This window comes from Grus americana, chromosome 1 (genome assembly GCF_028858705.1).
Source record: "Grus americana isolate bGruAme1 chromosome 1, bGruAme1.mat, whole genome shotgun sequence".
In the NCBI taxonomy this organism is placed as follows: Eukaryota; Metazoa; Chordata; class Aves; order Gruiformes; family Gruidae; genus Grus; species Grus americana.
The window spans coordinates 14,727,459-14,749,498 of NC_072852.1; the positions used below are offsets into that span (position 1 = coordinate 14,727,459).

General features: G+C 44.4%; 1 protein-coding gene across 3 annotated transcripts in view; it reads left to right on the forward strand.

Annotated features, from left to right (window-relative positions):
- The first annotated feature begins 1,474 nt into the window (after window positions 1-1,474).
- The window catches only part of LHFPL3 (LHFPL tetraspan subfamily member 3), a 254,388-nt gene continuing 233,822 nt past the window's right edge, over window positions 1,475-22,040 (forward strand). For all 3 annotated transcript variants that reach the window (XM_054808502.1, XM_054808561.1, XM_054808647.1), the window contains exon 1: window positions 1,475-1,953. In XM_054808502.1, coding sequence (XP_054664477.1) covers window positions 1,485-1,953 — 469 coding nt within the window. In that variant the 5' untranslated portion in view covers window positions 1,475-1,484. The remainder of the gene's footprint in view (window positions 1,954-22,040) is intronic.

Sequence of the window (22,040 nt, forward strand, 5' to 3'; positions counted from 1 at the left end):
GCGTGCTCGCTCCGTTGGGCTGCGCCTGTGTTTTGGCAGTCACGGGGCAGAAATCAAACTTTAAAGCGAATTAAAATTTTTTAACGAACGCCGGGAGTAATTTCCACACGAGTCCCCCTCCTCCCGGGCGCTGACGAGCACTGATATTTAATTGCGTGCGGCCCTCTGCCGGCACCGAGCAGCAGCCTGCCGCGGCTGGCGGCCACCACGGCCGCTCGCCCTCCCCAGCCTCCCGCCGCTCCGGCTGCGAGCGCGTCCCGGGAGAGGAGAACCCCCAGAGCGCTGTATAGACGTGCCATCAATTACTGTTATTAACTCAGGCTCCACGCATAGGTCGGGGACTGCAAATCCAAGTGTCACTGGCATAGGAATGATTATTACCAGATGCTAATTGCTCATTAATATATGCTAATCACTGCTGCATGCCAACACGCTCAACGCACTGAGCATCAGGCCAAAGTCACTCGACTGGAGCGGAGCTGCTCTTCTCCACCGGTGCCGCCTCACGCACCCACGCCACGAGCTGCGGCCACCGTGGCCCCACGGCTGCTCTGTGTTCACGGCAGTGATCTTCCCCACGGCCGCCATCCCGCCTCCTGAGGAGCAGCCCCTCATCTCCGCGTTCCCCGGCCCCAAGACCTCGCCCTGGCAGAGGTTTGGTTCGGGCGGCAGACAAGTGTCTCCGGGCTCCACCTGTGCCAGCGCAGGAGGCCACCGCTCAGCCCGCCGGAGGGGATTCAGCAGTTACGGGCCCCGGCTGAAGACTGGTGTTCTGTGAAGGAACGGATCACACAGGTTTTTAAAAGAAGCCCACACACAGGCTTTAAAGTTTAAAATCCGTTGCCCGAACACGTCTCCCAGGACACGCAGCATGAGCAGCGCGGGTAGCAGCTCAACCAGGCAGCCGCTGCCCCGGCCGGGAGAGGCGCCCCGGCAGCCCGCCGGCGGAGAGCTGAGGGCAGGCCCCGGCTGCAGCGCCCCCGCCCCCGCGGGGCTCGCCCTTCCCGCTCAGCGACAGGGCGCCCACGGCCCCTCGCCCCCCCCCGCCGCCTCTCCTCAGGGACGGCTCCCCAGCCGTGTGTCGTCCGTGTGTGTACCCCCCCCGCGGCGGGCGGTGGTTGCGCAGGGCGGCGGGGTGCCCCTGGGCCCGCAGCGGGCGCCGCGGCTGTTGGCGACCGGCGCGGCGAGGAGCCGCGGGTGGCGGCGGGAGGGCGGGCTGCGGGGCGGGCGGTGCGCGGCGGCCGGCAGCGCTGAGCCCCGATAGGCGGCGGCGGGCCATGTTGGTGTTGCCGCCGCTGCCGCTGAGGCTGCTGCTGCTGGCGCGGAGCCGCTGAAGCCCGGCGGAGGGGCTCGCTGGCTCTCGCACGCAGCGGCGGCGGCGGAACGCGTCGCGTCGAGCGGAGCGAGCGGGGAGGAGGAGGAGGAGAAGGAGGAGGAGAGGAGGAGGAGGAGGAGGAAGGGGAGGGGGGATCTTCTCGGCGAGGATGCCCGGAGCGGCTGCAGGGACGGCGGCGACAGGAGCAGGCTCGTCAGGAGCGGCAGCAGCGGGGATGCTCCCGGCTCAGGAGGCGGCCAAAATCTACCACACCAACTACGTGCGGAACTCGCGGGCCATCGGCGTGCTCTGGGCCATCTTCACCATCTGCTTTGCCATCGTCAACGTGGTGTGCTTCATCCAGCCCTACTGGATCGGGGACGGCGTGGACACCCCGCAGGCGGGCTACTTCGGGCTCTTCCACTACTGCATCGGCAACGGCTTCAGCCGGGAACTCACCTGCCGGGGCAGCTTCACGGACTTCTCCAGCCTGCCCTCGGGAGCCTTCAAAGCTGCCTCCTTCTTCATCGGGCTCTCGATGATGCTCATCATCGCCTGCATCGTCTGCTTCATCCTCTTCTTCTTCTGCAACACAGCCACCGTCTACAAGATCTGTGCCTGGATGCAGCTGACCTCGGGTGAGTGGGGGCAGCGGCCCCGGCCCTGTGGGGGGGGGGGGGCTCCGCGCCGCCCTGCCCGGCCCTGCCCTCCTCGGCCCCGCGGCGGGGGCGCAGGCGGCTCCGGAGAAACTTGCGGCGCCGGCGGCCGCCCGGGCCGGGAAGGGGCAGGGGGAGCGGGGCGGGGGCGGGCGGCGCGGGCCCCGGGCGCCCCGCCGGGGCAGGCGGGGGAGCTGATGTCGGGGGCGGGACGCGTCGGCAGCGTTGCAGAGCGGTGCCGGTGCCTGCCCCGGGCCGCCCCACCGCCCGCTTGGGTACCGGGCGCGGGCCGAGGTCAGGCTCAGCCCTCAGCCCCTCGCACCCCCCCGAGGAGCAGGGGTGCCCGGAGAAATTGTCCGGTTTCTGCCTGTGAACCGACCCCTGAGCATCAAACAGCCCTACGGGCGGCGGGAGCTCCAGGCTGTCCTCCGGCGCTTGGTCTGTCGCTAAAGGTCAGGAGAAAATGGCAGTGGGGGCCGTGGGGACGCCTCGAGCAGGTGATGGTGGGTGAAGGCAGCTGCCAGCCTGTTGAAGGTTAGTCCTGAGCCCGGGTTTCCACCTGGTCAAGGCAGAGCCCACTTCGGTTCAGCGGGAGGGGGCGGCGAGGTCTTCTGCTGGCCGACTGGAAGGGCAGCTGAGGTCATTGGATGTTGCATGCTTGAGTTTTGGTTGGGGTCTGCTCCCCCTGTTCACGAGGTTTATCTTCCTCTGTATGTTAGGAGTGTAAAGAAAAAAAAAATCATTTCAGTTGCCGGTTTTGACTCAGAAGGTCTCCTGACTTCATTTGACTTTTCCCATCACATCCAGTGTCTCCCTGGGGAAAGCGCACGATAAGAAAGAGGGAGAACACCAGGACATCCCTTTTTGCATTTCCAACACAGCTTTCCCTCTGAGTTAGAGAGAACTGGTGATTTACGTGCAGCTGGAAGGCAGAGGAGGAGAAAAGAATCATCTGTAGAGTTGAGATAGTAATAAAATCTGTTTTAGCAAGATAGAAAAGAGAAATTCGTTGATAAAAAAAGGTCTAAAATCAAAGCATGCCTGCTACTTGTACTCCCAATAAATCCCTGAAATTGAGAAGTTTTGGCTTTGCCGGAATAAGCTGTTAGGGAAACAGAGCAAAATGTCTGCAAAATGGGCTCACAATCACTTTTTCAGTCCCCTTAATTGACCTGTATTCATTTCAGTTTCCAAGCAATCATTCTTCTGAGTTGTTTGCTGAGCAACTTCAGCATTATTCAATTTGCCACCTAGTCCATGAGACTTAGTGGAAATTTCTGGTTTGTATGAAACAGCTGTAACCATTTCTCTCTGTGATGCTGTTTTTATGTGTGTTATATATATTTTTATGCTGTTTCCGTCACTTAAGTTTCCGTATGGTTTCTTTCTTTATCACTTGGGAATTGATCTGCAGCCACTTGAGGTTGGTAGATTTTTCGCCTGTTCCAGTGAGATTAGGTTTGGATTCATTGTCTCTGCATTGGGAATCCTCTTTGATGTTGGTGGCTACTTTATCAGTTCAGTAATATACATTCTGATACGGTCTTATTAATTGTACACAGTCATGTCACTTGGCTGCAGGCAGAGCAAACTGTTTTGTGTTTGCACCACTGATGTCTCCTCTGCTCCATTAAGGACGTTTGCTTTCAGCTGTCTCCTCTCCTTATGGCTCCACTGGTAAAAGGTGGGATGAATGTTCACTGGTTTGGTGCATCCTCAGCCTGTTTTGTTCACGTCCGGTATGCAGTAGGACAGCACAATTTCCAAATCTCGTACATTTTCCAACATCAGAGATAATGGTGTTTTATTTATATGGTTCCACTGCTTTATGCCAACAGAAGCTAGTGCAAGGTAGATAAAAATGAATCGGATTCCTTTACTGCATTTCTGCACAGGTGAATAATAATGTTTAGAAACCACTGCATGCAGCTGATCTACAGGAGCCCAACCAGTCTATACCTTGCTGCACGTGAGCAGGTGTGACACTGAAGATACATTTTCAGGCAAAATAATACAGAATTTTTGACATCTCCAAAGCTGGTAGATGCACTGTTGGCATTAAAAGTCAATAAAAGGAGTTTTACGTCAGCAGCAGAACTGCTTTTCACACTGCTTACCTCCAAAAATAAAATAATAGGGGAATACGTGTCTATACCAAGTGGTTACTGACCTTCTTTCCCGGTTTGTACATGAATGCCCTGGAAGAAATGGAACAACGTTGGGTGTCGAAAGAGCCTGACTTTGTTGTTTGCTGAATGTTGTACCTTAATTCAGCATTTACCTGACTGTTCATTTCTGTATTACCTCAAAAAAGTTTCCTCAAAGGGAGAGAAGGCTACCAGAAAATCCATATTGGTTTGGGTTGCGTAATTTGAAGAAGAAAGCAATGGTGGTGGGACAGAAGGACAACTTAGAATAAAATGTGCAGGGCAAGAGAGTTATAATTGAGTTCTGATAGGCTTTCTATGAGCTACGTGACCTACTACTGTTATTATTTTCCTGTTTTGAAAATATAAGTAATAGGTAATAATAAGTTTAAGATGCTTATCTCACCAATAGCAATATAGTATATGTCATCTACATATGCATATGTCACCTACGTATGTTCGTACAGGAACAAAATTGAACCTGAAGTAGTAAAATAAAAAAATATTTGAGTATAGCTTTCATTTGGCTTGCTATTAGGTACCTTAGCAGTGTTAGCATTCAGTTAGATCATATAATACTGCTTAAAACTGATGTAATTTAAATCTCCTTAGAAGCAGTTTTTTCAACATGGGATCATGCTTGATTTAGGATTGCAAATAAAAGCTTAGGAACTTATTTCTTTAAAAGAAAGCTTTTGATCACATTCTGTCCTGCATGAGTCATTATAAATTGGCAGCATGATATAGCTCTTGTTTTGAAGAGGTGTCTTTTAAATAAAACAAAGATAAACAATATCTTGGACATATGCATTTTCAATCCTTGTTTCTCTCTAATCACGTCTATGACATGATTAAGCAGAAAAATCCTAGGAAAAGCTACTTCCTTTGTGTACGTGAGGGCAACATACGTTAGACTCCCTTATGATTTTGCCATAGCTTAAACTGCTTCTCGTGTTCCATGTGCCTAATGCTGACAAGGGTACACTTGGAATCTTGAGAGCCAGTGTTGGCAGCCCTGTCCATCCCCTAGCCTCCTCTTCTGCAATTTCAAAATTATGTGTACGAACACTTACATGTATGCTTACCTAATTTGAGCAGCTGCATGAACACAAACACTTAGTGAAAGCATTAGAAATGAGTTTATTATTGCTCTTTACTAGCTGCATCTAAAGCTTGCAAGAAACCTCACAGAAAAGATCTTTCTTGAGAGTACTCCTTTATAAGTTAAATAAATTAAACCCTTCAGTTCTGTCATTGTGATTTTTTTCATTATTAGATATTTGTCATTACTTTTTTTTCTCTACTAGGATGTTGCAAGGTACAGGAAAGAGAAAAGTAGAAAAAGCAAAAGAAATGCATAGAAGTGTCCCACGGAGAAGCAGGACAAAACCAATATATATGTTTTCAGGAGATGCATAATCCCATGCCCACAATAAGAGGACAGTTGAACAAAACAACATAAACCCTCTGTACTTTGTCAAACCACAGGCCCATCTAGGCCAGTGAGCTCCAGCAGCGGTCTGTAGCAGGAGCCCACAGAGGCATCAGAGCAGCAAAAGCTCGTTTTGCCCTCAGAACTCTCTGTCCTCCAGCACTTGTGTTCAGGGATTTCCTGAGATAAGTCTTGGCATTTAAAAGCTCTTGCTTTTTTTATGACTTTTTATGACTTTGGTCACTTTTTGAACCTGTGTAAACTTTTAGCATTTACAGTGCCTCAGAGCAAGGAGTTCCACAGCTTAATACGTGTTGTGTGAAGATTCAGTAGGGGTTTTTATGTTTTAAACCTTGTACCTGCCCATTTTATTTGATCCCCCAGCTCACATACTGGAAGAGGCTGTGAACAGGGGACCCCCAGACACCTCCCCTGTGCTGTTCCTGATTATACCTTTGCTGTATCCCCTCAGTTATGTGTTTCTGAGAGCTGATTAATCTTTGGCTTCTTAGTCATTCCTTAGTCATTAGGTTGTACCATGCCTGTGATCATCCCTGCTGCCCTGCCTGCAGCCATTTCCAGTCCACTGTGTCCTTCCAGAGGCAGTGGGACCAGAACTATGTGCAATATTCAAGACTGACAAACCAGCCATTTCTACAGTGGCATAATAATATTCTCTCTTTCATTCTTTGTTCCTTTCCTAGTAATTCCTAATACTCACTTTTTCACTGTTAGTGAACAGTGGGCTGATGTTTTCACAGAACTACCTATTATAACCCCAGGATCTCAGTACTGAAGCGGTAATAGTCACCTTGGAGCACATCTTTTTGTCTAGTTAGGTTTTTTCCCCTCAAATAAATTACTTCATATTTGTTTATCTACATTGACTTTAATTTGCCTTTTTATTGCCCAGTCACTCAGTATTGTAAAGTCTTTCTTCATAGTCAGCCCTTATCTTAGCTACCCTGAATGAATATCAGCAGCAAACTTTGTCACCTCACCATTTACCCTGTTTTCCAGCTCATTTATAAATAAGCGAGCGGCTCCCAAGTTCCAGCACAGATCCCTGCAGGACTCCACCATTGACCTCTCTCTGCTTGGAAAATTGACAGTATTCTCCTACCATCTGTTTCTAATTATTTATCCTTGCAAGGACATTTATTTTTATCCTGTGGGAGTTTGGGTTTTTTTAAGACTTATGAATGACAGATTTATCAAATGTCTTTTGGAAATCCAAGTGGACTTTGTTAATGAAAATTTCCACAGTACACATTATTTTTTAGTTCTTCGGAGAGCTGTAGTAGCTTTGAGAAAAAAAGGTGTGTTGGTCCTACCTCACTCACTTCCTTTCATCACAGAAATATGCCATGTTTGCACGTGTGCCGACATACTCTGTTGTCTTTCATAGTTCTTACCCATTTCTGTGGTGCAGGTATCAGTCTTTCTGTGGTTCCTCAGGTTTTCCCTGGACCGGTTTTAAACCAGGTTTTAAAACTGGTTTCATATTACTCAATTTCCAGTTCTTTGGAGCCAAAGCAGCCGTAAGATAGAGTTTATTACATGCCACTGTTAAGAGTTCATTTAAAACAGGGAATTGTTTCAGAATGAAAAGGTGAAATTCTTCATTGCAGCTGTGTTGTTGTTTGCCTTTATACTTGAAATCAGTCTGCAGGACCAGGTGACTTTTATATAAGAGTCTTAAAAGGCTTGACCTTGATGTCAGATCTTGGTATAGGGGTAAATTCCAGAAGGCTAGAAAGAAAAACAGTCTTGTGCCAGTGTTTGAGCAGGGTGTCTGGTGGAGTCAGACAAGGATCTTATTTGTAGCCTCAGTATCCTTAACAATTAATTGGGAGAGTAATATGCATTTATGGCTGCCGAACTTTGCAGGTGGTACAAAAATTATTTGTTTAATAAATTATAGTAAGAATAGCTAATTCCATAGACTGATTTGGATGTCATCATAACCTGGGCTTGCTTCAACAGCCTGTATTTTAATACACCAAATGCAGTGTAAGACTTCTGGGGATCAAAATGTAGGAGGCATCCTACTGATGGGAGAATTATGGAAATTATGTGTAATGGAAAACAGTTATTTAGAAGAGAAATTAGAGGCTGTGGTAGATGGGCATCTGCATGGGAGCTCTCACTGCAGTGCTGCACTTAAGAAGTCCAATGTGGTCTCTAAATGTTTGTGCAAAAAATTGGACCACCGTTGCCCACAGTGGTTCCCGTGCCCGCTCTGTCCAGGTCAAACATCTGTCAAGACTCCCTTTCAAGTATAAAGTGGAAAGGGTTTCAGGACTGATTTAAATAAATGAAAGAAGAAGAGCTAAAAGGATGAATTTTCTTGCTATTCAAAAGAAGATTAAAAATTGACAAATTATGGTGTATGAGGACCTGCAGGGGGAGATTTCAAGTCATGCAATGCTCCTTAACTTGACAAATGCTGTGGTTGGAACCTGAAGTTATGCAAATTTGCATTAGCCATGAGGTATATACATTTGTAACCTGTTAAGTTTCATTTGTTAATTATCTTTACAGTGGTTTCTTCTTCATTTAAAGTTTTTACATAAGATTGGGTGCCTCTTTCTAAAACGCATGGCCTAACTCACCAGAAGCAAAGGACCTTAACCAACACATCTGCCAGCTTTTGTTCCCACCACGTACTCCAGTTGTAAGGTGAGAGGCATGCAGGAGGCCAAACAGAGAGGAAGGCAGGTCCAGGAACATTGAGCAGGTTTTTGATCTGAGTTTCAGCATTGATGCTGGCTTTAATAAGAGCATTAACACCCCCCACCCCACCCGCAGGGAGAGACGGCGACTGAGGTTATTTAGTGGTCTGCAAGCAGTAGTGGGTGTCGGACCTTCAGGGAGAAAATTCTGAAAAATTGGGGATCCTGAGGGCTCTGACCATGGTAAAACAAGGATTGCCTCTACGTCCTGGGGAAATGGGGTGCTGGAGCTGCGCGGGCAGCCAGGGAGCAGGGAAAGAGCCGAGCGCTCCGCTTACCAATAAATAGACTGTCTCATCAAGCCTATAAAGACATCTCCTAATTCAAGTGGACCTGGTGCATGTGCTTCTTTCTCCCAGAGGAGAAATCATGCTGCCAATATGATTTTCTGTCCATTCAGCTCCAGAGGAAAGTTTCCTGTTGGACTTAGTAGAGACCCTCAGTGTCTCCCTCATCCTTGGGCTGGGAGTGCCCCATGGTAGCCTGCGCTCTGCTGCTGTCAGGCTGGCCGCGATGAGTAGTGCCATACCAGTGTGGGAAGTGCTCGTGTCCTAATGTGGGTGGGAAGGTTAGCTGGGTAGGTTGGAAGGATGAAGAACTGAAGGTTTTATTGTGAAGTTGTGGGAGAAATGAGTGATGGGGCTGTGCAGCCTTTTTCGTTTCATTACTTTATTATTTCCTGTATTTCATGCTTTGGCTATAAGAATGAAGGTAAAAGGTGTGTCCTGTGAACAGTGCAAATGAGGGCGGAATGCTGTGCCCCAGTGGCCCCTCTCCAAGTCATTTCTTTCCCCAAATACCATGTGCCTACAATATCACAAGTTCTCTCCTACATCCCATCATCCCCTGCATTTGGTAGCTAAACTCTCCAACTTGTCACAGGCTCTTTATCTGTGCAGTTGACGAGGACACAGCATGTGTTATAGCTGGCAGAAAGCTATTCTTGTGTTGATTTCTCACCTAGATTTGTTAAAGTATAAACTATCCCTGTCTCTCCACTGGTGGGAATTTGGGATCCTTTCTGCTTTGCCCGGGAACCAGCTTTTTCACAAAACTTGCAGAAGTTCAGTATCTTGGAGTGAAATTTGGTTGAAATTGGTCATTGGGCTCAAAGTCATGCAGCCACATCAGTCTTGGTCCCAGAGAGAACCTGGCTAAAACGTATCATGTAAGAAGTGTGTATCATTTATTTGTATGAGTGATTTGAGATTGTGATAGCAAAACTTGTTTTTGAAGGATAAAGGTGTTTTGGGAATGGAGAAGAGATATTTTCTTTTGTTTTAGAGTGTAATAAAAATTTCAGCATCTTATAACTCTCCCAATTGCCTTTTATGAACATCCTGGGGGCTGTAGTCCACTGTTTGAAAAACACTAAGATAACAGAATAGTAAGATATAAAAGGAAATGCATGAAGTTATCCAGGCAATTTGAGGACAAATTCCATTTCACTGAAAAACAAAGATGTATGTGAAGGGAGAAAGGAGGGGAGTAAGAAACTGGCAGAGAATTTAAAAGAGGGAAATTTCACCTATTGAAATGTGGGGAGCTGAGAACTTGAACACCATTGGGAAAGAGAAATGGGAGTGGGGTTTTGGAAAGCAGCTGCTGTGGGCGCAGCTTTACTTTCTTGCAAGTGAAGGGGCTTCACTGGCATAGGATACGGCTGCTGCTGAGTTCTTTCAAAAATTCCTTCTAAAAGTTTAATGAAGAAAATTGCTATATGGGTAAATTAAGCCAGGAAGAGGAGAAACATACAGATATTATCAGTAGTAGAAGGCATGGAATAAAAGAAGGCTAGATTTCAAACACTAAGGTTATTCTACCTTTTGAGAAGTGAACCTTTTTAGCACTGTGGTATAAACAGCATTAGCTTTGATCTTGCAAACATAAAGACAGCAAACATATCAGAACAGAAAATCTGTGGTGTGATCAGACAGTCTGGACTCAATATTTGAAAACTAACAAGATCCAGCTGTGAGGAATGGCAGGGTCATAGTAGTGAGGCATCACAAAGGAAAAAATAAAAACATTTTTGCTCAGAAATAGTAAAATGAAAAAAATACATGAACGAGTCTAGAGCCTGAAAAGTCTGCAGAATTCGATAACATCGGTTGCTATCAGCATTGTTAAAAATGCGGTGGCAGCATGACAGAGTGAATAGCTTGAATATGCATTACTGTGTGGAACAGTGTGCAAATCCCAATTACTAAGAGAGAATTATGGCTAGAATCCTTAAGGAGGGGAATATAATAGACTTCAAGATAGATCTATTCTAAGATATTATCCGTCTTCACGTGGGCATTCAGAGGTGCAGAAGACTTGAAACAAGCTGGCCTTAGAATGAGAAGGTCATACATACTGGGGGAAATAGTTCCTTTATTTTCTCCTTGAGAAGCCAGATGCAAATTTATGAATTTCATTGATTTTAAAAGGTAGCTGATGGCCTCTGTGGAGAGCCTCTCTGACACAAGCACATCATGTGCTATTTCAGAGAATATTATTCAATCAAGTAATTGAGACTGCATCAGAAGGAGAGAGCTACAGAATAAACGGTTTGAAATAAATTATTACAAACAGTTGATGAGTTGTCACACATTCCACTTCCCTTATTTTTCTGGTTATCTTTCAGAAAGGAAAAGTTTATAGAGAAGAAAGCTAGACATGCTGTACTTGCAAGGTCAAAGACAAATATTCTGAGTTGAGAGGTTTAGAAAATGCTACTTGTGAAACCTTGTGAGGTTTTTTTGTTTACTGCTAAAAGTCAAAAATCATGCACCTTACTTGTAGAAGTTCATTGAACAAGGCGAGTGATCTCATGCGATTAACATGGCCAGAATCTGTCTCGTACTGCCATGCTAGACTGTACTTCTGCAACTTCGGCCCTACAACACTTTATTTGTTGTGACGAATTTTGTGTGCAGCAGAAGTTTGGGTAAAATAGGACAAGGTCTCTTAAGATCAGGGACAATGTCTCTTAAGATCAGGGAAGATTTTAGCAGGGAGGAGGGTGGGCTAGCAGCCATGTGTTTTCTTCCTGCCTGACCTCCTGCCTGTTCCTCTGCAATATCAGGCTTCTGGAGGGGCTGCAGGAAAGGGAACGCTCCTCAGCTCTTTGTAACGTGGAGTCCCTTGGTGTGGGCAAGAGACTTGGAGAGGGTTGTTTTGCAACAGCCCAGATGACAGCCTGTAAGCATGAAACACCTACATAAATGATCCTGTGCTTCTTGGAGATTAACAGTCTTCAAAGTTAGGCTCAGACATTTCTGTATCAAGTCACCTCCCCGGCTTGCCAGGGCCCAACAGAGGGCTGCAGTGGCTGTGCCTGTACCTGCAAATTAAGCATGTCCAGAACCACCCTCTGGTGCAAAGTCATCTGGCACACTGGCCAGTGCCCATACTATTATATTTTTTTACCTTCTAAAACTGGGTCACTGGACTCATACTGCCTATTGGGAACCATTCCTGGCATGTCCTAACTTGCAAACTGTGCCCGGGCAATGTTTTGGAAGATTGTTAGTTGGAACAGACTAAAAAACACTCCTGTGACACATGCTGTGGGACAATTCTAACAATTTAATACAGGAGACAGTTGAGTTTCAACGCCTGGGAATGCTCCCTGGCACTACTTAATTTATCCGTGTAGGCACAACCAATATGTAGCAAAGTCTCAAAATGAGGAACGCAGGAATGATCTGTGCAGGAAAGTCAAGGTGACATGGGATTTAGTCCTTTAAACAATGTATAACTGCAACTCAGTGCCGTAGTATTAGTTTCTGATTTTCTGTGTTTAAATTAACAATAAAAGATCTGGGGATGAAAAATTTGCATGAAGTGTAGTTGGCTTTGAAGCTGGACTTAGTAATGACCTTGAAAAAGAAAGATGTTTGTAATCTTTGGCAAGAGGAAGAAGCGATCAAAGATGTAGAACAAGCCACAAAAAATGTTTTTCACCTAGAGATAATGGGAGAATGTTACCTGTGAGCCTAAAAATCATAAATGAATCTTCTCTCTGATATAGACTGCCTGTTTCAAAACCAGATTTCCCCCAGGTATCCTCAGCTTGGCTAATACATCTTTGAACACTATAAAGCTGTTACGCATTGAGTCTTTACTTGACAGATATTCAGTGTAGCTTCACAAGGAGTTAATTCAAAGTTTTAACATTAATTCCATGACAGAAATATTAGACTTTCCATGAAAATAAAATTATTCATCCTTGTAGCTTTATGTTCCTCTAAAGAAAGTTAATTATTACTTAGTTGCTGTGTCTTAGTATTTTGCCTTCCTATTACTGGTGAAGTTATATTAGAACATCAGTAAAATAAAAAGCTTGAAATTGCAATTCATGGTCATCATACTAGAAAAATATACTCCAAAGTAGTCCAAACATGCTGATGGCTTACTGGCCACAATCGCTTCCGTTTAGTTCACATCAGGCATTTTTATTTGATCGGATTCATCAGTTAGTATGGCATCATCAGCTGGCTCACCAACAGTCATTTCCAAGCTGACTCTTCACTGTCTGCCTGCCTTGAGGAGTGAGGCGATAGCGGTGGCATGGGCTCACTGGTGCGGAATGACAGGCCTTGCAGCTGGGGACGGGTCACAGGGAGCGAAGAGAGGACCCGAGTATATCTGTTGACCAAAGGGTGACAATGGGATGTGATGCAATGTGGCTGTGAAGAGGGCATACGTGATCCTGGCGTGTATTTCGTGAAGTATTTCCAGCTGATTTAGGGCAATGTTGACATCATTACGTGATGCACTGTGATATTTCATGTAGGATTCCGGACACGGATGTCCAGTTCTTACTGAGACGGCAGTAGCTGCAAGAAGGAAAACCAGTGACTGGTGACATTTCTTGCAAGGAGGAAACTAGGAAAGCTTGGTTAGTTTAATGCCCAAAGAGGAAGGTTGACAAGGTATCTATGACTGCTGTCTGAAAACACATGGAAGGGCTAAAAAAACAAGACAAAGGGAAAAGAACTGTTTAAGCCAGTGATTTTCACTTTGATTTGATTTTGTACATTTTTTCCAAAGATGATGCTATATGCCCTGTAGCATCGTTGGAGCAAATTACAGCCTGCTTTGCTTCATGACACTTTAAAAATCTCAGAAGTAGTTTATGAACCCCTCCTGAGTCCATGGACCGTAGAGTGAAAACTAACGATTTTAAGCTTGTGGATAATGGTGGGACAAGAACAAATGGATATTATCTGGATATAAATCACTTCAGCCTGGAAATTAAAAGAAGATTTCTAACTATTAGAGCAGAGAGGTTCTGCAACAACTTTCTAAAGGGAGGAGATTTGGTAAAATACTGAGCTGTACACTGGAAACAGATGAGTGTCTGAAAGAGATTACACAATGCGATGTTTGTAACAGCATGCCTTGTTCCTCTCTTTCTCATTTCTCAGAACTAACCCATCTAGTTTCTATTTTACTCCCATTTGTTATGTTTTTTTAAACAGTATCACTCCTATCTCGGTACCTTCTACGATTAAAAATAGTGAACAAGATCTGTAGATCTGTCAAGTGGGGCTCCATTCCTGCCTGGCATTCTGACCAAACAAGCTGGGGTTTTCTTTAAATTCCAAGCAAAACTGTAAAACGGTGTCAGCAACAGCTGCAGCAGTAATGTGCTTCACGTTTTCCCTTTGCATTCAACATTTTCATGTGACTTGGATATTTAATTTCCTTTAAGAAAATTTAATTTATGTCAGCTAAATACTGATGTTAAAAAATGAAAGTAGTTGAAAAATAAATCTTTAAGATATTCTAAAACACCAAGGTTTCAGGAAAAACAGTTTACAAATTATTAATTCTGTGACTAACCCGAGATCTAGTTTTGCTAAGGATGTTTCCTAAAGAAGTTGTCTCTTGTTAACTCTCCATGCACATAATTATTTTGTGATGCTGTCCTGCTACATAAACAGACTTCCTAAATAGCTAAGAAACATGTAAAATCTCTTCATCTTGTTGATATGCTACTGGATGCTTCATTTTTTTGTGTGAATAGGTTTGTGTCAAATGCAATAGATGTTGTAGAAAGAACGGGCTCATCAAGTGGTCTTCGCTCATGCAGGATGGGAAGCGGAGCAAGGCGGAGTTCCCAGTTCCATCCTTGCTGCCTCCTTTCCTGCCTCCTGCGGCCGTTTGAGAGGGAGAGAGAGGAGGGAGCACTTTGTCAACGGGATAAACAAGTGTTCAGTGCATCAAACAACTGTAGATAAGGCACACCCTGAGCTTCAAATGAAACACTTTCAATCTTGTACAGTGCTATGAAAGCCATGGCATGCAGTATGCATACTTAAAAACGTCTGTTTGGGATTTTACACCCCTAGGGACAGATCTGAAGATATGAGTATCTGGGTTTAAATTTAGCTTCACTGAATTCAGTGAGTTTCTATGTGAACCTAAGATGGTATATTTAATAGCCGAGTGTTAAACATATAACACAACATTTCATTAGTTTTAATTATATTGTATGTTGGAGGAATTGTGCCAAGGCAAAAGTGAGGTTGTCTGGGAAATTGTCACTGCATTTTTGTCTCTTCCCAAGAGGTGTAATTTTTTTTATTCCGCGGGGCTGCTTTTTCCCAAATCAAGTCTGAACCAAATGCAAAGCACGCTTCTACAGACAGCTCCATTTTACTTTACATTACATCAGGTGATGGATAAGCATAGATACAACAGCAAGGATTGTGCCAGAGAACGTGCAATGAAATACCTGACTATACACATCTGGCTTAGCCTGTCAGACTGCAGTAGGGTGGCATCACCATTGGCCTTGGCAGACCTAACCTGGCTCTGGCAATGTCACTCAAGTGTTCCTGCAGTGAATCCAGGAATGTTCAGGGTCTTAGGATATGATATCAGTCTGTGGAGGCCAAGCCATCAAGCAGTTGCCTACATCCAGGTATCTGTGCTTTAAATGCCTCAAGGAACCTGTCTGACCTCTAACTGCTTTTCCAGAAGGACACAGGTCTTCTATAGGTTATCAGTCATCTGCACATGTGTATCTCACAAGCGGTAGAACAGCTCAAGTTGCATTAGGCACCAATGTGCTGGCAAGTGAATCAAACCCTAGCTTCTACCCTTAACTTGCCTGTAAAACACTTTCATTTAGGTTTCCAAATCTGGAGCTGAATCCCATACTCTGTGATTATGAAGCCAGCCTGGTCTCAGGCACCTAATTAGCCCTGGATATGAGCTACTCTGAACGGAGCCACCGTGTGTGGGTGGCATGGCCGTTCCGTCATCTGGATAAGCGATTCCATCACTTTTGGCGTGAGTCCAGAGGAGGGCCACAAAGCTGATTGGAGGGATGTCCTCCTGTGAGGACAGGCTGAGAGAATTGGGGTTGTTCAGCCTGAAGAAAAGGCGGCTCCGGGGAGATATAATTGCGGCCTTCCAGTATCTAAAGTGGGCCTACAGGAAAGATGGTGAGGGACTGTTTATCAGGGAGTGTAGTGACAGGACAAGGGGTAATGGGTTCAAGCTGAAGGAGGGTCGATTTAGATTAGATGTTAGAAAGAAATTCTTTACTGTGAGGGTGGTGAGGCACTGGAACAGGTTGCCCAGAGAAGCTGTGGATGCCCCCTCCCTGGAAGTGTTCAAGGCCAGGTTGGATGGGGCTTTGGGCAACCTGGTCTAGTGGAGGGTGTCCCTGCCCATGGCAGGGGGGTTGGGACAAGATGATCTTTGAGGTGCCTTCCAACCCAAACCATTCTATGATTCTATGATAAGCCTTCAGAGAACCTGGAGTTGACTGAGTGCCTGTGCAGTCAGCTAAAACTACCTGCTTTGGCCAGTGGTCTCCAAGGGGACCATCCATGGGGCTGACTGTAAGAGTCTTAGTTTTGGTCAGGAATGCATTTTTAAAGTTAATCTTCTAGTTGTCCCAACTTACTACAATTTGATTCATATTGTGGAGCAGTCCTGGGGTATGAAAACTGGGTTTCTTTCTAAGTAAACTGAACCAGATGTCCTCCAGGAGTACACCTGATGCACTTCTACCACTGATGTGTGTGCCTTCCACAGGACTAAAGGGGCTGGTCCAAAGTGAAACCTCTGAAACACACATGTTGTGGATATTAGGTCCTAAGCACTCTTTCACTTTTTTGATTCGCTCTGTTACAATACTCAACTTGCTAATGTAGACATAGGCTATGCCTTCATACATTGGGTTTTATTAAATTAGGCTTGCATGTGTCTTGGATTTATAAAGTTGAGTTTAGGGATGATTAAACAAGTATTTTGTTCTAAATTAGCAATATACTGTCAATCATAGTTCCTTCTTCATGTGCTTTTGCCTGCGATTAAAATAAAGCTGCAGTGTCGTAAATGCAGGTAGCAGAAATATGATAAAGGAATTTGAATTACCTGATGCTGAAGGAGATTAGTGGATAGTGTATGAAGAGCTGCAAAATAGGTATTGACAATTGCTAAACAAAGCTGCTGTTATTTATTGCTTCCATTTATCATAGTATAGAAGTCAGGTTCTAATCATTTAAGTAAATACGTCAGTTCTGCTGAGTTGCAGTGATACCTGTCAGAGAGGAATAAATGCAGGTAGAAATGCATACCTAACATCATTTTCTGAAAAGTTTTAGTAGTCTAAATTGAAATTGCATTAGTATTTCTTATGTAAGTTCTGCAATGCCTTCATTTTTGATGCTATATCCTCAACAGACACTGTGATAGGTAATTCGTTTGTACGTGGATTTAGCCAATTGAGAATAGGAGCAAGGAAAGTCATTGTAAATGAATGCTCATTCTTTTGTTCTGTAAAATGATGTATTTATATTGTGATTTCTCAAGCTCTTCTAGAGTACATTATGGTATTATTGTGCTGATCTAGAATCTGCTAGTATCCGTGAAAAGCTGCATTTGTTTCAACAGACTCCATCAGCTGAGCAAAGGATTTAAGCACATGCTTTGATGGGTTGGAAACATGTTTTAAATGCTTGGCTTAATTGAAATCCAGAAAAAATACTCACCAATCTCAGGTTACAGATGTTAATCAATTACTTCCTGTATAACCTTTTTCATTGTTTATACGAATACATGCATTATAATAAATAATGAGGTTGCAGATCCATACCAGAAAACTAAGGGGTTAACTTCTAAGGGCCGTTCAGCAATCCTGACTTGGTACTGAGCAGTCTTAGTCTTGCAAATAATCCCATTGTGTCTATGTCATTCAGTATTAGAGGACCTATTAATTCTTACATTGCATGACATTATATCAAAATCTCACTGCACACTTGTAATGTTCAATGTCCTGCTGAACCATCAGATGAAACGCAGTGTGACTCCACAAGAAGAGAAAATTTGTCTTTATGATGTAAACAGAAAACGAGCCTTGTGCAATCAATTTTATACCCAGTTAAGTCTTTTAAAGAGGAATGGCTATATGCTCATTTGGTGCATAACATACTGCTCGCCTGGAGCCACGTTAGGATGCAGTGACAGATGGTAAGGTGGGACTTAATACGTATTAGACTATTACAGAGCTTAGTAAAAGCACGAGTGAAATTATTTCATTAACTTATAGCTAGTATACCAAAATGTCATGTGCTGTAAAATGTATAAGCACATATTGTATAAAAAGGTCTACAGCAAGAATTGTCCTAGCAGCAGCTCAGAGCGGGAATTGTAAAATTAAGAGTAATATCACTCTTTAGAAAGTACAATGTAATGTAAGTGTGGGGTTAGCACGGTGTGAGTCAGTCCCCCAAAGAGCGAATAGCAGGATCCAGTTGCTGTCTGTCGATGTAATCAAAGACCACGGGAGTGAAAGTGTTTGCGCAATTAAGATTATGAAGATAAACTGCTACCTAAGTAACTAGACAGGTGGCTGTCAGTAACGTGCTTATATTTCTTACCCACCTAAACAATTTAAGTAATAATAAGCTTTCAAACTTCACAGTTACCCAGAACAACGTGAAACCTTACATTCCCATTACTGCCTTCTGTCCCTCCCTCTCTTCTTCCCTCCCTTTCCATGGGGTTTTGTGTTCCCACAGAATTATGTCCCTACTGAGCCTGCAAGCCCCCTGGAGCGGGGACTGGATTCGATTTGATGTTTGAACAGAGCCCAGCATAAGCTGAATCCTGATTGTGGCCTCCAGCCCTGACTGCTGTGCAAATTACAGTAAAAATAATAATTATTGTTTGAATTTTATTTGAGTGGTGTGAGTAGCATGAGCTTGATGAGCTACCCAATTTGCAACAATAGTAACTATGTACTGAACAGAGCCTGCTGTGCGACCTTGGGTAAGTCATTTCACCTTTCTGAGTTTTGCTGGCTGTAAAATGAGAGCGAGATAATTCCTTAAAAATGCTCTACGGACACAGGCTGTTATTACTGCAAAGAACTGATTGCATGCAGATTTGGGGTCTGCTTTGTGCAACATGACCCCTCACCCTTAAAAAAACTCAGAGATCTCTAGGCCATCTTAGTAGTAGTCAGTGTAAACAAAAATGGTAATTACCTAGAATAGGAAAAAGCAAAATTAAACATATTTGTGGATGTACATCACTGGGAGCAACCATCTGTAGGATGATAAATAGTGGCATACATATATAAACACACTGGGTTGTCATTCCAAACAACATATTCTGTGTGTTTATCTCTGCATTAATGAGGTACTCAGCTTGGTTTTGACATCTGTCACTTTGCAATCATGGCAGTGCAGTTCTGAATTTGAGAACAAAATTCATGGGGATTATTTTAGCCTTTCATTCCATGCACTGAAAGTACGTGTGATGCAATAGATTTGGCCAAACTAGGTTTTTCCCTTGGATGACAAGACCAAAACGACTGAATAACGTAAGCAGATGACATGGCTTGAAATGCACCAGTTCAGGAACCCAGGCAAGTACTGAGGCTGTGATCATCATGGGCAGGCTTGAGAGGACTGCTGTCATACAGGGAGGAATGACTGACAGATAAGCAAGTTTAGCTGATCCTATTTATTTGGTCACTTCAGCATTCAGCAGAGTGTTACACTTCCTTTTTGACTTGCTTTTTCTTTCAGAAAAGAACTGCAGCATATCCAGATACATAGCTCATGGCTCATTTGCTCACAGCGCCAGCGAGTGCCACCACAGTGATTCTCTTTTGAACTTACATGAGTGACAGATTGTTCAGACCACTGGTTTTCAGCACCCCCAGCATACTGGCGTGCAGTAGGGTTTTCTGTTGGCAAGAATTGCTGCAGGGAACAGAAGTACAGTTGATACCCAAGGATTTACCAAAGATACTCAAGCCACATCCCGGGACCGTGCAGCTGAGTGCACTAGCTTTAAGTCCCCACAAGATTTAGCTTTTCACTTTTTCCTTCTTCCAATGTGTGTTCTGGTTGTTCAACTATGACTGCTTTGAGTGGATAGATGGTGGCGTGCAGGAAAGATGGCAGACATAGAGAGGAGGATCTGTTTATGGAGTGACTTAGAGGAGCAGCAGCCAACACTGATTTTCTGCAGCAAGGTGGAGAGGGGCAACCTGACCTTGATCAGAAGGACCAAATCTCAGAGACTTTCAGTGCTCTCCACTATAAATCAGAATTTAAGTGTTGATAAAGGAGGACTTTGTCCTTCACTATTGGCTCCACTTAGTGAAGTATTTTTCTGAGAAATATATTTTCCCTATTTGAAAACAGTCTATGCAATTGAGGTAATTTTCTCATAAGGCATGCTCATGAAAAAGTGTAGGTAGGACAGAATTACAGGAATGGGTAATTAAGCACCCTTTGTGCAGTCATGGCTGATGGCTGCCTAAGTGGGTTCCACTGTAACATTTTAAAAGCAAATGGGTAGTCATTTGTGGTGCATTGCTGCAAGCTGGATTCCTTGTGTCTGAAGAATAGAGAAAAACCTGCAAATTCTCTCTTAGAAATTCTCAAAGGCTGTTCATGCTATGTGTGCTCCGGTTGTCACTTTACTTGTAGTTCTGACAGAAAAACTGACGTGAGCCTGGAAGTAAAGGGATAATAGTGAAACTCCAGGTAAATAATCCTTGCTATTGTACTACAAGTGTATTTGTTTCTTCTCTAATGCTAATACCCATCTGGGAAGAGTTTCCTACCAAAACGCATGAAAGCAATAAGAAGATAACAGTTTTCACCCAAGGGTAGTAATCTGGCAAAGGTCTGGATACTATTCCTGAGCTGTGAGGTTTAGTGCTACCCGCAGAGATGGTGGATGGATAATTTCAGTCGCAAACACTTAGAAAAATCTGACGTGGGGCACTGTTCCAGGAAAGCAGTGCCAAGAAGGATAATTTTATTCTTCAATGAGTTTTTGGGTGGTGCTTACCTTATGCACTGAGAACCCTTTATAGGTTGTTTCTTGAGCCACATTTTGTCGATGAAACTTCTGCTCCACAGCCAGGGAATGCTTCTGGCTGGGGGAAAAAAAGAAATCTATAGTGTTGGCAGCAAATTTTATGACATATTGGGTGATGTCATTAAGGGAACTGTTAGCAATCTGTCATTTAAGGAACAGCTTTGGCTAGTCCAACATAAGGGAAGTGATTTAATTCCATGTCTGCTTGGATTTCTCCTGTATAATCAGTGAAGGCCCAGGAGAATTAGGAGACACAGTATGATACTCTCCTGATTACTTTGCTGTCATCTCCAATTTATGGCCTAAAATGCATGAGAATAAAGTGTTCATGCCCAGAGGAGCTCATGAGGGCTTGTTAGAGGGTGCTCCCCCGATTCATTTAGCTATGGTGACTGTACAGGGTAAGCACTATTGCACAAGGAATGACTGGGATGACTGTAGCATCATCTGGCTCAGGTTATGCAAACAGGGCTGCTGACAAATGGCAGGGGGAACAGAACTCTGAAGGAGTGTCCGCAAAGAGGTACATGAGGTGCTCTTCCCAGTGGAGGGCTGCACATTAACGCAGCTTGTACCCATCCCCTGAAGTTTATTGTGGCTGTTACAGCTTTCTATCAGCCTTCTTTTCAACTCCAGGTGACTTGATCTTGTCTTCTCTGAGTTTTCTCATGAGACAGGGAAGTGAACGTATGGATGTCCCATAGGGAATACAGCTCACTAGAAATGGAACGAGGGCATGTTCTTATGTTGTCTCTTGGAAAGCTCCTCAGCTCTTCAGTGCAATATTCTGTTTCTGTTGGCTATTTGTGTGTTATGTCAGAGAACAGAACAGCAGAAAATTGTCCCAAATTGTGTTTTGGAGATGCTGCAGAGCACGTCCAGCCTCCTTCTGCTTTTACTGTAGGACACAAAGCTGGTTCAGGAGTACCACCACAGGAACAAAGCTGGACCTTCTCCCCATCCCTGCAGGGTGCAGAGCACAGTGCTGTGATGCTGGTGTGGGGATACAGGGTGATAGCTCCAGTTTGTTGCCAAAGGATGTGGAAAGCAGAAGCACAGGTTGCTTCAGAAAAGTATTAGACAAGTAAGAGAGAAGAGATCCCATGATGGCTATTGAATTTACTGGTCTGCATGTTAGTCAGTGATTCACACTCTGGGGAGCAGATGGGTTGAAGTAAGGAGGGTGTGATGGGGGAAGATCACTTCATATTCATCTCTCTTCTAAGTGTCTGATATTGTCTACTGTCAGGAATGTCATTTCAGGCTAGATGAACCTTTAGCCCACCAAGTATAGCTGCTGTTGTGTATTAATTGCTCCTCTGCAGGTAGGTTTAACAGAGATTATTTGTTCTTTCTGTGGGCCGTGGCATATTCCAGCAGGAAGTGCCAGTCAGAGGATTG